Consider the following 17,965-nt stretch of genomic DNA (forward strand, 5'->3'; position numbering starts at 1 on the left):
AAATAACAAAAGGTCCACATAGAGTAGTGCGATAGGATGATAATATGGAACATAGTGTTTCATCTTTGCCCTGTTTTGGAATCAGCATTATCAATGTTTCAGACATAGTTCCGCTCAAACACCCCTTCTCAAAGAATTATATATTTATTATATTTTATATACCTTTAACAGGAAAGGAGCCTCCCCCATTTCCACTATGGTTATTGGTTCATCCGATAGCTGTCTTTTTCATTGACAGTCTTGGCTTTTCAAAAAAACTATTACAATTTTGTATCGTAGGAGTTTCCGAAGAATACACTGTCGGTAATAGTTTTAAATTCTTGATTAATTTCTTTCAGATCAGTTTTTATATATAAAAACTTTATAGTTTTTCCATTTTTTGTTTCTTTTCCCTGCAGCATATCAATTAATTCTGCCTCTTATAAAAGCCTTAAGGGAATCCCATAAAGTAATACAACTGGGCTGAGCTGAGTGGGGGATGGAGGGACGCCAGAATCACAGTTGAGCCCTCTTGAAACAGAGGATGGAAGGTGCCCACTTGAAGACCCCAGAGATGTACCCTACTTAGCTTAATGCAGAAGGCTGTCATGCTGATGCGCTGGGGAGACCGCATTGGGTTGATCCCGGTTGTGGGTGCTGATGCGCTGGGGAGGCAAAATGAGCTGATCCCTGGAGCCAGCACTACACTCCAGCAATCAACACCAGACAGAAGGATATCTACATTATCAGATGGAAAACAATGCAAATGGATCACATTAGTTTACTGCAAAGCTATGTCTTAGTTGGTGCTTATCTTGGCGAGAGCAAAGTTCAAATCACCATGAAGTTCAACATCTTCTCTCATGTAATAGAAATCAATCAACTGATTTTTTTATTTATTTCCATATATTCCTTAATTTATTTGTCAAGAAATGGTTTTAAAATCAAAAATCATTCAAAAGCATTGGATCAATCCTCCACCTAAGATTCCTATGTGTAGTTACATCTATATTTATTTGGAGTTTTATTGGGGCATGGTCTGAAATAATAATATCATCTATTTCACAGATTATGTTGGTAAGAACAGTTTTAGATAGTAAAAAGTAGACTAGTCCAGAATATATGCAGTGTTCCGCATTTCCAGTTTATTCTGAATTTTACCAAAAAATTACAGGATTGTTTTTTTTTTTTTTTTTTACTGGACGTCGGGCTTTTACTGATTTATACCTGATTTTTGTCTATTATTCAATATTTTCCAGGTACTACTTTCTAGGAAATGCACAATATTTTGATTAAAATGCTGTTTTATTTTGATTCCGACATTGTAATAAACAGCCCTACTCTTCATCCTAGGTGGATACAGCAGACGTTTAGATGTCAGAGTATCAAATAACATTCAAAACGTGGTTCTCCGTCACGTCACCAATACATTAATATCACCCGATTTGTTGGCCAATCAGTCAGATTATTGTGGCAATTGCTGGCCGTAGTAACTACTAGCTTGATCAAAAACTAAACTGAAATACTGACACAAATATTATATTTTTAGTGGATGAGGAATGGAGGGAAAATGTAAATCAGTTTATGAATATCCAAAAGAAAACAAATGGTTTCCAAGTATGCAAAAAGCAAAAATAGCAGAAGAGGGTCAGGTGAGGCAGAGGATGCATAGCACTGCAAATACTACTGCATTGGAGGTGCATGTTTGCGCTGATAAAAGTACATACTGAAAAATAAGCGACAAACTAAAACAAGAAAGTGAACTGAGAGAAAAACAATCCGTTTATGCTGCTTTTACACACGCTTTAATAAAGAGAGACCGCAGAATGACTGTTAATGAGTTTGTCAGAGCACTGTGCTTTGCTGGACAGCCACTGTTTATTACAGAGAGGTATGTATTGGTGACTTTGTGCGACAGGACTGTCTGCAGTAAAACACTGCCTAACGCCGACAATCTTAAATATCTGACAAAATGGTGATGCTGTAGTTGTCAATTTTCTTTTATGGATTTGAAGGTGAATAAACCTGGCTTGTTCTGTGCTGATGTCATGTTCATACTTTCTGTAGATACTATTTCCGTCAGCACAGCGATTGCCCAAACATTCACAAAGTACCAGCTAACTTGGGAAAATGTGGCTTCCACTTGCACAGATTCTGCTTCATCACACATGCCAGGGACATTAAACCTAATCAGAAACCAGAACTGCTCCTCATCATATTCCACATGTAGTGTCGTCACCCCCCCCCCCCCCCCATTTACACATGTTTCACTTATCTAATTATGTACCGTTTTTACCCCCATTTAAATATGAAAAATAAACTCTGAAAAATTCCCGGAATTTTTTTTAAAAGAGAAAAACCGAGAACTTGGACCCTAGAGTATGTGCTATGCACAGGAGAATAGAAAGTATACTCTCTACTGCTTGGATGTAACGTTGTCCATGTCAGTTAATGCTAAATCTTCCATCAAACTCAAAAGAGTTGTCCATCCTTTTGCTGAAACTGTAGGATCTTGATCATTACAGCTCTTGGTTTGTCTCCGAGTGCAGGCCGGGGATTAGGGGTACGGTGTGCTCTCTCAATCTCAAAAGCAAGTCAAATTTAAGGCAAAGAAATTCGGGTAACCACCGGCCGGTCACCTTCAGCTCCCTCTCGAAGGCCAAAAAAATGAGTATTTCTCCTGCTACATTGTTCCAAGTCATTTAACTTTTTTTCAATGTTTTGGAGTTTACCAGTTGTACCAGTGCACTGTACTAGTTTACTTTCAATCTCTTTCATCCGTTGCTCGTGTTCTATATCTTTCATTGAGAGGATGTGTACTTCTTTCAATCCATTTCTTCTTTCATCCACAAACCCTTTCATGTCACTCTGCATTTCCTGTTTAAGTGTCTCATAAGAACGTTTTCAGTTCGTTATCAACGCGAGATGAGACTCGGGAGACTGTGCCTGGGACTGAGGTATCAGTCGTTCTCAGAATTTTGATGAATCTTTTGTTACAAATCCGACATTGTCCCTTCGATGCCATTGTTTAAATGTTAAAATAAAGACTTGCAGGAAGAGAAAAAAAAAGGGAGAAGGAGACAGTGACGGAGCCGATCTTACCAGCTCCTTTCGCTGCAAGGCATACCACGTGACCCATTCACAGGATTTCTGATTCCCTTTTTTTCCATGTACATTAAGCTGCATTGTGCTTAGTGCTTCACACAAATAATGGTATTTGAAAATATTTCTCCGTTATGTACATGCTGCAGGACATGTAAAAATCATTACAGCCTAACTATCATTTCCAAAAAAATAAAAAAAAAACGACAAAATACTGAATGACCATTCGTGTCCAGTCTCCAGCTCAGAGAACACCCCTCTCTAAGGCCGATCCGACAACCAGACAATATGAATCAATGAATAAATAAATATTTATCGTCATGATGCACATGCATCAACATATGAAATTAACTGAATGAATAAGAGAAAAGCAATAGGCAAGTTATATTAATAAACTATAATAGTAAACTGTCAAACTAAATTAACACAGCACCCCTACGCATGTTAAATGCAGCAGCCGCTCCAGATTAAATAGGAATACATGTACAGAAGCAATATTCCAGACATACACAACATTTATCAGAATGGTGAAGCATCCCATCAGAACAGGAAACAAATTGGGTGAGCTCGAAAAATGTCAAACATTTTGTATTGAGAAACTGCGGCACTGTCATTTGTTTACATGCCATTTTGTAGCGATGAGGTGCACTCGTGGAAATCAGCACACAAAACGAGTCAATGATATGATGGCGGTTCTTGGAAGGGTGAATAAACCAATCAGGAGTGCCTCAAGATGACAAGTCAGTTACTTTTCAAAAGACTGAATACTCCATTTCAATTTAAGTTTGCTGACGAGTTACCAGGTTCCAAAACAGTACTGTATCAGTTGTGAATTAATATTGGTGCCAAAAAGGTGTTCCTTTAGGCGGAGCATTTACAACAGGAAAAAAATCAGTTTAACCACAAGGGTATTCTCTGAGGTAAAGTGTTCTCTTAGGAGGCTTCTACATGCAGAGACTACTCTATACGTTTCCTTAAAATCGGATTAGGAGGATGTCCTTACATAAAACTATTTTCCCCTGTAAGGGATTGTGGTTTACTGGAACATCCTCATGCTGTGAATAAAAACCATATACCAAGAATGACCATTCATCTAACAGTGGTCAGCCTAAAATACAGAGTTAGGCAACTTATGTATAACCGAGCCAGTCCACATAAACCAGAGTGAATGAGTTTAGGATGCATTTTCAGCTATAGAATTGTCAAACCCATCAGAGCCAGAGCACAAACTTGAGCAGACACCACAACATTTCTGGAGAGATTGTGTTCATCAAAATAACTGCAATTTGAAAGTTAAAACGTGGCTGTTGGGGGGGGGACACGACACATCTGCATTCAATGACACCTTGAATGCAAGATATTTAGGATAGTACAGATTAGTCAAAATAACCTATATATTTGTACACTGTACAGCAACCTCAATACATGCAAAATAGCTTTATTTGCAAGCTTACCAAAATTAGGCCAAAAAAATACAATTTAACAACCAGCTGACACTGCCCAATACACCAGCTCTTAAAACAAAAACCTGTATTTTAGGTCCCTCGAGTCAACCAGCTATGCCGTTTGTTTATGAACCCAAAATACATCCTTATTCCCACCCTATCCCCCAGCTCCTCCCACTACCTCCAGGAGTTCAGAAGCCCCCGCCCGCACATTCCCTTTTAATTTCAGAACAGTAAAATGCAGGATTGGCCATAGCACTGTTGCAAATCCTTGATAAAAGATCCTGTGTTTCAATCCTGTCTCCCTGCCAGGGAGCGCAGGAGTCAGGGTTTTTTTCAAACTTAGGGAGGGACCTGCTTCTAATAAGGCTGAACAAAAAGCAAACACCCCTTCTCACAAACTAGTTACATGCTCAAAGTCAAGGTTACATGCTAAAAAACCTTCAGACCAAGACTGAAAAGGTTTAAACTTTAACAAACAAGTGATCAAAGACCATGACTTAACTACTCAACATTGTCTGCCACTGATGTGCAGCAGCATATTTACAAAGAGAAATAAGCTTCCCCCACAAGAATGATGTGTAAAACAAACCAGAAAAAAGGAGCATTGTTCTCAATAGTTCACAAACAAACAAGACTGCAACATGTTATTAATAAGCGACTAATCTTTAAAGCTACAATGAAAAATAACTGAACACACCATTAATGTAACAGTTACTTATAACGATTAATAGAGGAGTCGCTTCTAATTGTAAATGAAAAAGACTTACAATTTTAAAGCCCATTTAATTGTTTCACAAAAAAATGTAAATTAAATCAATTTTACTAGAAACGCATTTCAGTTGTGATTGAGATACACAGATGGCTTAACAGGTATCAACAGCATTTAATGAGTGTAGAAAAACAGAAATAAAACACAGAAAATCTGAAGACCGATTTATACACATATGCAGTAATTTACAGAAGATATTTTAAAATAAGCAATAACACTCAATTTCTTTATTTTAATGTTTAAACTATATATTTAACAGTTTAAACGTTTAATGAATTATATGACATGGGGGGGCTAGATTACATTTATTAACTTGCATATTAAAATGTTAAACCAAAAAAATTATTCACACTCTCCGAGCCACAATGACTCATTGTAAACAGCAGGAAATCCTCGCTGCTGTAGCAGTTTCCTTATTACTTCCTATAGGGCTGTAGATATACTGCTCATCAAGTCATTCTTTTTCTGGGTCAATGATATTCTACCACATTAGAACAGATTTTTCTTCTTTTGGGGCGTTTCTTAAAAATGCCATTTTATGCTTAATGCTGAAGACTACTAGGGAAAACCGTGGTAATATTTATCTTGAATAGGGGCCACTAGCAATTGGACTTCTATTTGCACTACAGCAATTTAACTGTATTTAATGCAATGTGGAACCAAGAACATTTTTCAATGTTTGATGTGAATACTAATAAACAAGATTGATTGAACCGAAAAGCCTGTGTTGTATTATGCTTTATGCGTGAAAGCCAGTTTGTGTTTTAGAAATTCAATTATATATTTTTTAGGCAAAGAAGGAAATGTCCTGCATTAGCGAATCCTTACCAATATAAATAGCTATGAGGAAAGAGGGGATTCAAAAGGTGAAGCAAAACTGCAAGAAGTTTGTTCATTTGGCATGGAAAATCACTATTAGCACACTTATTGTACAAAATTAATTTAGGAGAAAAAATATAATACGAACATACCGCCTACAAACTAAGCACAATCAAATGTTTGTGCAACAGGCCACGGTACTAAGAAGCATCTTTAACCTTCTCCAATATTATTTGCATTGTTTAGAAACACTTCTATAAACAAAAAACATCCATGTTCGATCTAGGGAAATAACGGTATTCAGTATACCAGCAATACATACCATCTTGAAGGGTTCTGTTGTGCTAACAGTATACTGCACTTGAGAAAATGGCTGAAACTCTACAACAATATTCAACACCCCCCCCCCCCAAATTTAAATAGAAGGTGGGTTCCCTATTCACCATTCACGAAATAAGAAAATATGGGTGAACACAGGCACTTTCCACAGTGTGACAAACCCTGCATCATCTCCTAGACTGTCATGAGGAAATTTTTTAAAAATTAAAATTGCAAAAAATTACCTTGCTGTTCATTGTGCAAAACACTGCTATACATATGCCATCTACAGACACTGCAGCCAACAAACACATTTAAAAAAAAAAAAAAAATTGACCAACTTAAATTGTCAAGACATTGAGGTGGTTTAAACCTTTCATGTTACATAAGTTAGTGGTGCACAGAAAAGACAGATTCAGAGGAAACCAGATAGATGCTACTTCGTCATCAGACCTATGGTGGAGTTATTTTAGACGATGAGGGATAAAACCCAAGGGCTGTAGGGAAATTCAGCTCAAGAATTCTGGGTGCAGTCAGCTGTATTTTTCACCACAAAGCCAATGACAGGGCAGGAACAGACTGAGAGGAGACAAAGTGGTTTCCACATGCACTTCTTGCCAGCCCTGCATGGCAATGATCCTAAGCAGCAAAATTTCCAACACCCATTTATGGAGTGCAACCACCAAATCTTGTCTAAAACAGCCGATTTAATCAAGCAAGTCCCAAATAATTGGAAATAGTGAACCACTACGAATTTGAAAATAGTTTGTATAAAATAGTATTTTAAAATGTAGTTTTTAGTTAGTTTAAAAATGCCCATGTTCACCTGAAGTTGTAAAGTATTATTATCATGGTTTTATTGTTCAATATACTGTATTTTATGTACATTTGTATTCTCAGATTGTTGAAAACCTATTCAAAATAAACCATTTTATATATCTTATATACATACATATATATACACACATACTGTAATTTTCCCCTACAAAACAGCAACTGTACTTCAGTAGTTTGCAGCACTGCACAAATAAAGTACAGTACTTAGATTTAACAAATATTGAGGAACTGCCTTAAAGAACATTAAATTGTTACTACACATGACATCTGGATTACATTAACACACTATCTCCTGACTGCAGAACAATTTCAGGTTATGCATAAAGGACTCCGGAATCGATTACCAAACTGCCTTTGAACAAGAAACAGAAAAAAGCAGCAAAAACTAGGGTTACAAAGTCACGCTCGCGGCAAATTAAATCGGATTTGGAGTAGCTGACCTCTGTCTCAGCAGTGCTCTGGGCGAGTACTAACAAATGTACACATATACTCTCACGTATAGTCTGGCGTTAAATGCTGGGAAGTCAATTTTCTAACGGGGTGTAGCAGTGTGAATAAGCATTTACAAATAATGCTTAGAAAACGGTCAACTGGAAATGGCTTACGTTTGTGTTCTCCCTCAGAGTGGAATGCGAAGATTATTGTTTTAATTTACTGAAACACGCCGCATCTTTTGAAGAAAGCGTAAAGTCATTTTACAAAAACATGGAGATTTATACCGTGTTACGACCCTGACTTAAGATGTTATTAGCAAAGGGGTGTCATTACTAATGAGGTCAAAACAATAGGTCACAAAGCTAATAAACAATCAACATAATGAACATTATCGTAGTGTGTTGCTTAAAACATAACTATATTCATAATAAAGTTGAGTTCTTATCTATAAACAGTAACACGTTTAAAGCTAGGGACTGTCTGTAGCTTGGTGTTTGTGGCAGGCTGGCGAGTGGATAGAGGCCCAGAGACAGTCTGGAGTTCAAAAAAACAACAATTTTATTATAAACACAAAAATGAAAGGGCACAAGGGCCAAAACAAAGCAGTTTAAACACAAAAATAAACAAAATAAAGCAAAAATACACTCACAAAAATAAAGGTTTCCAGGCTGGGCAATGCCTTCACTGGATTCAAAACATTCAAAAATCACAAACACCAAAACACCAACCTGCTTCCTCAGCTCCCTCCTCTCAAATGAAAAGCAGAGGCCTCCTTTTATGTCAGGTGGCTGGGCGCTGATTGATCGTTAATTAAACCAATCATCTAATCAACCCCAGCCACCTGAACACAATGAACCAAGGCAGGTAGGGGAATTTAACCCCATCCCTGCCAATTTCTAAAGAGCAGAGCTGTGCTCTGCCACAGTGTTATTTACATTATCGTCAGCATATCTTAGAGACTGGAAACTGAAATTTCTTTTTTAAAAACACCTTCCTCACACCAATGCAGTATTGGTGAGCAATAATCTGTTTGTTTGAAAACCAGGCTTTAAATCACTGGTAATAGGTGCACAGGCGGTGACTCCGAGCGCTGCGGGGCTCAAGCACCAATGGGGCAAAATAAGGTCCCATACAGTACATAAATAAATCACCTGTTCTGTCATAGTATAGTGTGGATGACTCACAAGCAGTGATTAAAAATATAAAATCTATTTATACAAAGTCTCGCAGCTTTCTTAAAGATTTGCGTTTCCCTTGTTTTTATTTTGTATTTGTTATGCTCGCATTAGTATTTAAACATAGCTGATTCAGCGTTCGTCAGATTCTACAGTACTTGCTGAAGCGGTTTTCTCCCACTGCTAATTAAAAAATAAAAATAGCCACCTAGCTAACAATTTCACCCCGAGGGCTACAGTGAAACATACCATCTTTAAATTGGGAATTTAGTGGAGACCGCATGTGTATGCGAGTGCATTCATTATTGTAAATAGTAATTCATAGCCAGCCAGCATTTTTGTAAATAGCAACATAAAATAAACATCTTATTTGTGTCATGTGTCAACTTCAGGCTGATGTTTTAAAAATAAAAGGTTAGTTAGGAGTTTGTGCTCTTTTCTTCTTCATGCATCCGTCAGTATAAATAATTATTGCGATTCTGAAATCTACAATGGAGTTCAACAAAGATGTTTTATTCTATACAGTCGAACAGTTGGGTATTCCATTTTCCCTAAGCACATGTCATAACAGAATCAATAAGACAATACAATGTTGCAGTTAATATAGACTTAACCTTATGGCATCACTTTTTTTTCCTTTAACCCAATCAGAAGAAAACAAGTTTCTTAGTTAGTTATACAAATCTCTCATCAGCCTGAAGTATCTGGCCCTGTCCAGAACCCCCTAAAAAGGCGCTTAGATTTTATGACCCCATCATAAACCAACTGTATATCCTAAGCAAAACCTGTTTTGCATTTACAACAGCACTGAGTTATTATAATGTACCTATAGAGCATGCATTATATTTTTCTGCTAGCACGGATGATTCGCAAACCGGAAAATCCGCCCACAGAAAATCGAGAGTTGAATAAGACACATTCATATGTAGTGTAAAAATACATTATATAGAACAGTAATCATGTTTTTATAATTTAAATTAAAATGAATACACATTGTTCATTTACACAATTGATGGTGCATGTGTGTACGCTAGCACTGCAGCAGGCTCAGGCAAAACAAACTTAATTTAACAGTCACAGTTCCGAGCAGGTTGCAGTCACAATTTACGAAGAAGAAGCAGCTTTCGATTGTAAAGTGACCGCAGAGTTTGGATGTTGCATGATACAATAGTTGCTTGCACAGTGTGCATTCAACTTTTCTTCTAGTCATCTGGGTATTTAACTAAAAAAATCCCAAACAGCAGAGGGGTTGAGACATTTCTTTCAATAGAGCTTACTCTGCACAGCGTTTGCTTTCGAGGTGGCGAATGAAGAAATTTGCCTCTGGTTAACTCGAGCTGGAGAGGGGAGGGGCGGACAGTGCTCAGTTTTTTTGAAATTAAAATGTAGTGTTAGCGTATATTTTGTATGTTTCAAACATACTCTACCATAGTACTTCTCTTACACGGTCTTGAAGAGGGAAACCAACTGCACACCCCAAAAAAACTAAATCAATGTGATGATTTCGGTTTTAAAAAAATGACAGCGATCAGATTGTTGAAGAGGGGGTCCAGTTTGTAAAGTATGCAACGTTAGTGTCTCTGCAAGAGCAGCAACATAGCAAATATGTTCACACATTTAAGAGATCACCACCGAACGCTTTATAAAGAAGCAACACTGGTAAGGAACAAAGTATGAACAGTTAAAAGTTAAAGGAATTAACAGCTGAAATGTGTTTAATTATGTTATGTTTTAGCTGCTGTAATTATTTCAACATGATCTTTCTGTGCACTGTACTTGAACATAACCGATTACCATATATTTAAATTAATATGTTACTTGCAGTATATGCTTGAACCAGTTTTTTGTTTTGTTTCAACTAAATATTAGCGTTTTCAAACATCTTAGTTTAACGTGTATTTGATCAGTAGCTACTGAACAGTTTGCATTTTGGACTCCCTGTTTAAAAATAAATAATGCAAACACAAGCACTGATAAAACCTTGGCCACATTAACTACTTTTTAATTCGCTCTGTTGAATAAAACAGGTCTCCTGCTTTTTATTTTGCTAACAAGTTATGTTTAGCTGCTTTACATAGTATATTTTTTAAATGACAGTCAACTGACAAGACAGGAAAATTATGTCCTCCTGAGTTGTACCTGCTGGTAATAAATCATATTGGTGTATTATTATACAAGGTGTATATTATACAAGTAGTTAAGTATTTTTTACATAGGAAAGGGAATTGAGGACCATTCATAATTTTAAAACATCAATGAGTTATTTAATTTACATTTCAAATTTAAAAAGTAAAAGCAAAAATACATTTAAAAACTGCAATTTAGAGAAAATGTGATGACATTTGTTGAACTATGCTGGTGGTATAATAATAATACATACATTAACAAGTAGCTGTTTTATTTATGAATAAGATGTAATCAGACAAATATGAGAACATCAAAACTAATCAGGTAAAAACAAAATAAATTAGAAAATATTTAGATGGGCTGAACGTAAGAATTTCTTTCATTTGCAGAAGTCAGGGCCAGGGGTCATTGCAGGAAGCAAAGGCTTAGCAACAGGAAGCACTCAGATGTCACTTACGGCAGCCTTTGAGAGGGAAGAAGTATGAAGCCAGTTCCAAAGAGGCCCAAGAGTTAAATGAAGCTGTAGCTAACTTTTTAGCCAGGGAAATTATGCCTTTTCAATTAGTCGACAAAGCAGCATTCAGGCAACTTATTGCTAAACTAAACCCCCAATATGAGATGCCAAAAGGAGGTTATTTTTCATCTAACTAGATCCTAAAGATGTACAGTAAAAAAAAAAAAAAAAAAAAAAAGAAATTGTGAAGTCCTTATGACTGAGGCACAGTGGGTTGCAGCAACAACATATGTGAACAAGCCAGGGTGGCTCTGGAGAGCCTTATATCTCAGTAACTGCCCATTACATATCAAATGATTGGAAGCTGCATGCACATTGTTTGGAGACATTGTTCCTACCAGAGAAGCACACTGTAGAAAACATTGTGGAAGCTTCCAATTACATACTGGAACAGTGGAGGCTGCATGCAAAAAAATGTGGCTGCTGTACAACAGACAATGGCTCAAATGTAAAGGAAGCATTTAATGACCTCATGGATGTGCCATGGCTAAATTGCTTTGGCCATAACCTCAATCCAGCTATCAGTAAAGCCCTGAAATTGACCCAAGTTGAAACAGCTTTGAGGTCTTGCAGGAGTCTTGTTAAAGGGTTCAATCGCAGCTGGAGAAAAGAGATAGTTGACTAAAAAGCAAGTTCAACTATATGTTCCTTGGCACTCACTGCTCCTTGACGTGGTCACAAGATGGGGGTCAACATACTTGATGCTTTCCAGGTCCATTGAGCAACAACAAGCAGTTTGTGCAGTACTTCCTTCTGACCGCAATATATGGCATTTAAAGCCAACAGATAGTAACACGCAGGTTTTTGAAAATGACTGTCAAGTCCTGAGCCCATTACACATATTTACAGATGCACCAACTGCAGAATCCCATGTTGCCATATCTGCCTTACAACCAGTTCTACATCACCTCCACAGTGACCTGCTGACTCAGAAGGATGCGGACAGAGTTCTCACTAAACAAATAAAGCAAATAATTTCTGCTGATCAAAAATCAAGATATTCTGCAGCATCAACTTTCAGATTGCTTAACACTAGAAGGACCGGAAATATACTCATACCTAGAAGCACTGCAGTAGTCTTTTTGACTGCTGTATTCAAAACACTAACGAAAGGAGAAACAGTCGGATGCAATTATTTTTTTTTTTATACTGACTACACACAAAATTGTGAACAACCATCTGAACAACAAGCATTAAATTATATATATATATATATATATATATATATATATATATATATATATATAGACACACACACACACACACACAAACACTGGCTCTCAAAAGTATTCACCCCCTTTGGACTTTTCCACATTTTATTGTGTTACAACATGGAATCAAAATGGATTTAATTAGGAGCTTTTGCCACTGATCAACACAAAAAAAGTCCATAATGTCTAAGTGAAAAATAAAATCTACAAAAATATAACACAGAAAATAATTGATTGCATAAGTATTCACCCCCTTTGCTATGACACACCTAAATTAGCTCTGGTGCAACCAATTGTTTTTAGAAGTCACATAATTAGTTGAATGGAGTCCACCTGTGTGCAATGAAGATGTTTCACATGATTTCAGATTAAATACACCTGTCTCTGGGAGGTCCCACAGTTGGTTAGTACATTTCCTAACAAACTACATCATGAAAACAAAGGAACATTCAAAGCAAATACAGAATACGGTTCTTCAAATGCACCAATCAGGGGTAGGATATAAGAACATTTCCAAGACACTGAATATCCCCCAAAGTAAAGTCCATTATTAAGAAATGGAGAGAATATGGCACAACTGTGAATCTGTCTATAACAGGCCGTCCTCAAAATCTGAGTATCCGGGCGAGAAGGGCATTAATCAGGGAGGCCACCAAGCGGCCTATGGCAACTCTACAAGAGCTACAGTCTTCCACGGCTGAGCTGGGAGACACTGTGCATATGGCAACAATAGCCCGGGTGCTTCACAAAACTGGCCTTTATGGGAAAGAGGTAAAAAGAAAGCCATTGTTGAAAAAAACTTGCATCAAATCTTGGCTAGAGTTTGCCAGAAGGCATGTGGGAGACTGAGACCACGTGGAAGAAGATTCTATGGTCTGATGGGACCAAAATGTTTTGGCCTCAATGCTAAGCACTACGTTTGACGCAAGCCTAACACCGCACATCATCCCCGAGAACACCATCCCTACCGTGAAGCATGGTGGTGGCAGCATCATGCTATGGGGATGCTTCTCTGCGTCAGGGCCTGGAAAGCTTGTGAAGATAGAGGGCAAAATGGATGCAGCAAAATATACAGAAATCCTGGAGGAAAACCTGCTGACGTCTGCAAGAGACCAGGGACTTGGGAGAAGATTCACCTTCCAGCAGGGCAATGACCCCAAACATACAGTCAAAGCCACACTAGAGTGGCTTAAAAACAAAAAAAAGTCAGTGTCCTGGAGTGGCCCAGTCAAAGCCCGGATCTCAATCCAATTAAATGTGGAAAGAGATGAAAATTGCTATTCACCAAAAGGTCCCCATTCAACTTGACGGAGCTTGAGCAATTTTCCTAAGAAGAATGTGCAAATCTGGTACCGACTTATCCAAATAGACTCATGGCTGTAATTGCTGCCAAAGGTGCCTCTACCAAACATTGACTCAAGGGGGTGAATACTTATGAAATGAATTATTTTCTGTTTTGCATTTGTAACTAATTTAAAACAATTTGTAGATTTTATTTTTGACTTCGACATTATGGACTTTTGTGTTGATCAGTTGCAAAAACTCCTAATTAAACCCATTGTTTTTCCATGTTGTAACAATAAAATGTGGAGAAGTCCAAGGGGGGGGTGAATACTTTTGAGAGCCACTGTTCTGCATTTCAAATAATGAGTATTGTATAAATATCTATTGTATTATAAGTTAACACCATATTTTTTTAGTTAAAGTTTAGGCTATACTGACTTCATACCTATCATAACTTAATAAATAGTAAACCTTATAAATCTGTAAGGATTTTTTTTAGTAGTTTAGTAAATTATCGTGTTTATCACAATTATTGTGCTAATAACACATACAATCGTATGAGAAAATGTTCATATCATGACACACCTACTTGTAATCACATGACAAACTGAACAGGATTAGTTGAAATCATTTTGTTTCCAGAACATTGCTAGCTTTTGAATTATAGGCCTGTTTCTTCTGTGACCAGTGTAAGTCAACACCGTTTAAGCCACAGGCTTGTAGATGCCAACAAAAGTTAGTGTAATAGGGTCTTTATACTCTAAATGTGTGCATCAGTTCAGAATATGGGGAAGATTACATTTAAATGAGCTGGATTATTTGCATAGTTCAAGTTTAATTTGAGAATCAACTCCATAAGAATAAGCAAGAGGAATTAAGCCATTTTAGTTTTAAATGCCTTAATGTCAGGTTGGTGTAACTGGGACACTACAAGAAGACAGTTACAACAGCAGAGATAACCCTATATATTTTATATTGCACTTTTTCCCCCTGCTAGCAAGTTGTTCCTTCTATAAATATTATTCCTAGTCTCAGACTCATCTGAATGAATGTTGTAGATCTTGCAAACAAAAGCAACAAGCAATCACCTCCATCTCATAGACCTCCTGAGTTTCATCCAGCGCCTCCACTCTGATCTGTAGCATATTCCTGGGTTTTGAGTTCCTGGCAGAGCTGGGCATAGCAGTGTACAGACTTTGGCCAGGCTCTAGGGTACTGACTGCCACATTGGAATTGACCCCAAGTCGTGTTCCTGGGGTCTGCAGGGGACGGTAGGAGCCCTCAATCTCACCCATCACTCACCCAAGAGTAACAGAAACCCTGCCAAGCAAGAAGAGACATGATCATCAGTGCCTACATAGTTATCCAATACTAACTTGATAATGTTATAAATATGTCATAAATACCACTATTTTTCACGTTAAATTATGTCTATTTATCCAGAGTCAGAATATGACAAGCATGATAAACAGAAGCTTTTTCACATGCCTCACGCCTGCCTTGGCTGGTATGAGGCAGCTGAAAGGAAAGTTTGACAAGGCCAAATGTAAATCATATTAGTATGAAAAAAATGAAACCAACTTCTCATAAAACAACCTAACAAATGGCCCTATGACAGTAAAGTTGCAACTTTTTTTTTTTTTTTTTTTTTTTTTTTTTTTTACACCTCTTGTTAGTTATCAGCTATGCGTTTTTCCTAACATTTCTTGATTCCTAAATACAGGCCTAGTAGGTCTACACAACCCTAGTATTCAAGCCTGAGTTCTCAATATAAGAAACCTGGAACTTCACAAAATTAAAAAAGCACGGACAGACCGAGGGTTTCTTCTGAACCTGGGGAATTCTGCATGCTGTAAATTCACTACACATCTTCACAAGGTTTATTTTGTAGTATAAAACTATGCTAAGGTCTTCTGATCCTAGAAGTTAAACGGAAGGCATAGCTTTGGGTAATAAAGATTCATGATTTAGTACAAAAGTGGTAAACGATTAAGAACCTGAACTGCATGCGCCTTCAAACCAGCTGGCGAGGTGCTTTCTTCTGTGTTTATATAACACCAAGACAAACAGACTAGTTCGGAAAATATTTAAAAAAAACACCACACACAACCAAAGACTTACCTAAATAATTACATTTTTATAAAATTATTCCCGTCATTGACGTTTTACTATTGTCGACCTCAAACTTCGACAACATGATAAACACAAAATGTAATTTACAAAAACAATACTTAACGATTTAAAAAAACAAACAAACTTGTTTTTAGAACTTTTGTTGCCCCGTGATGGACAACGCTTACCGGGCGGTAGCATACCGCAGTGAGACGCTAATCTAATCCTACGCTTTAAAAACAAAAATATATCGTACAATTCAGCAAAAACATTTGATTTAAACAACATAAAAGTGCCCCTCCAAAGACAAAAAAATAAAAATAAATACAGAATTGATCATTTAAAAAAAAAAAAAAACGTTTTTTTTTTTTTTTTTTTTTTTTTTTTACAAAGTTGCGGATTTTTTTTTTTTTTTACAAACCTCTCCTTCAAACCTCCAGACAACGCATTAAGCACCAAGAACAAAGACTATAAAGCTCCGTTGAGAAATGCATTATGTACAATTTTAAAATGCATTTGAATTACTTTTTACCTGAATTCCTGTTGCTTTTGCCTGGAACGCCTCCGCAAGATACTCAGACGGCCATCGCGAACCCACCCCAAGCCACATCACACTCTCATTGGCCGGAACTAACACCCTCGCCATCTCCTATTCGTCAAATAACAGAACCGGTTTGGCCATCGCTTTACCTGTACACGACTTTCGTTGGTTGTAACTGTGTGGCACAATAATTATCTCTGATTGGTAGATGCTGAGAGTCTCTGAAATTTCGATTTGTTAGATTTATGATGACTGCAGACAAGTGCGTTTCTTTGGATTGGTGCAGGCTGACTTTAAAGTTGCAACGTATTCACGTTTTTACATGTGAGCGTACAAAATTTACTTTGTCATGATGATATTCGAAATGATTTACAACCCTATTACACAGAGTAGTGAGCGTATGGAATGGGATACAATAACATGCAGTTGATGCTGAATCATTGGGATCATTTAGGGCCGCCTAGACAAAGTTCAAGCAGCTACTAAGGAACCTGTCGACCACTGGGCTAAAAGGCCTGCTCGATGCATATATACATTTAAAACACCCATGTAGCATAGCATTGCACCAGCTAACTGTTTGTACTATCAACTGAGAAAATATGTCTTGCCCAAAATGAAAACCTGCAACTGGCATCAAAGTTCACAACAAATAAAAACATTAAAATATAGGATTGCTGCCAGCTTCTGTAGAAAGATGTATATATATTATTAAAATACACCAGGCTAAAGAAGTCTCTGCATGTCTTGCCCTCATGGTCATTTTCACCTGGAGGTAAAACTGCCCCCACCCCTTCAATGGCTTATTTCCAGTGATTAGTCAACCAGTTGCTTCCTCTATGATTGACACGCTTTGCAGCCAGTAAGATGCTTGACACTGAAAACACTGCAGAGGTAAAATGACCCAGGAAGTTGAAGTGTAACATATGTCCTGAGTTATGACAAGGTTTACCCTGCCCCTCTAATACATCTAGAATAAATAACAATGATAAAGAACAGCATACTAAATTCTTTCCTGGATTAAGAACAAAGCACAATAAAACAGTTCTCAGGAATATTTCCCTGCATAGAAGCCTATCGAAGCCAATGCATGGAATTCCACTGTGCTGAAGTTAGTTCCTAGAAACAGAGATAATTATTAGAGAGTTTGCCATAATGCCATAAACCTTAACAATTTTACACTTTCATTTGCTGCAATTTGTATAAATATATATTTTTGTGTGTTACAGCAAATGTATTTTCATTTCAAAACTCTTGCTTGCCTTCCAGGAAATCTGTTACTGTGTAACTTCCTTCC

The 17,965-nt window shown here is 37.2% G+C and overlaps 1 protein-coding gene across 3 annotated transcripts in view; it reads right to left on the bottom strand.

Moving 5' to 3' along the window:
* The window catches only part of farp2 (FERM, RhoGEF and pleckstrin domain protein 2), an 86,436-nt gene extending 69,698 nt beyond the window's left edge, over positions 1-16,738 (bottom strand). For 2 of the 3 annotated variants that reach the window (XM_041263656.1, XM_041263654.1), the window contains exons 1-2: positions 16,552-16,724; positions 15,107-15,338 (exon numbers count right to left, since the gene is read on the bottom strand). In XM_041263656.1, coding sequence (XP_041119590.1) covers positions 15,107-15,313 — 207 coding nt within the window. In that variant the 5' untranslated portion in view covers positions 15,314-15,338; positions 16,552-16,724. Of the gene's footprint in view, positions 1-15,106; positions 15,339-16,551 lie in introns of all 3 variants that reach the window. The other variant, XM_041263655.1, reaches the window with a different exon arrangement.
* Positions 16,739-17,965: the final 1,227 nt, after the last annotated feature.

This window comes from Polyodon spathula, chromosome 11, assembly GCF_017654505.1.
Source record: "Polyodon spathula isolate WHYD16114869_AA chromosome 11, ASM1765450v1, whole genome shotgun sequence".
NCBI classification, from domain to species: Eukaryota; Metazoa; Chordata; class Actinopteri; order Acipenseriformes; family Polyodontidae; genus Polyodon; species Polyodon spathula.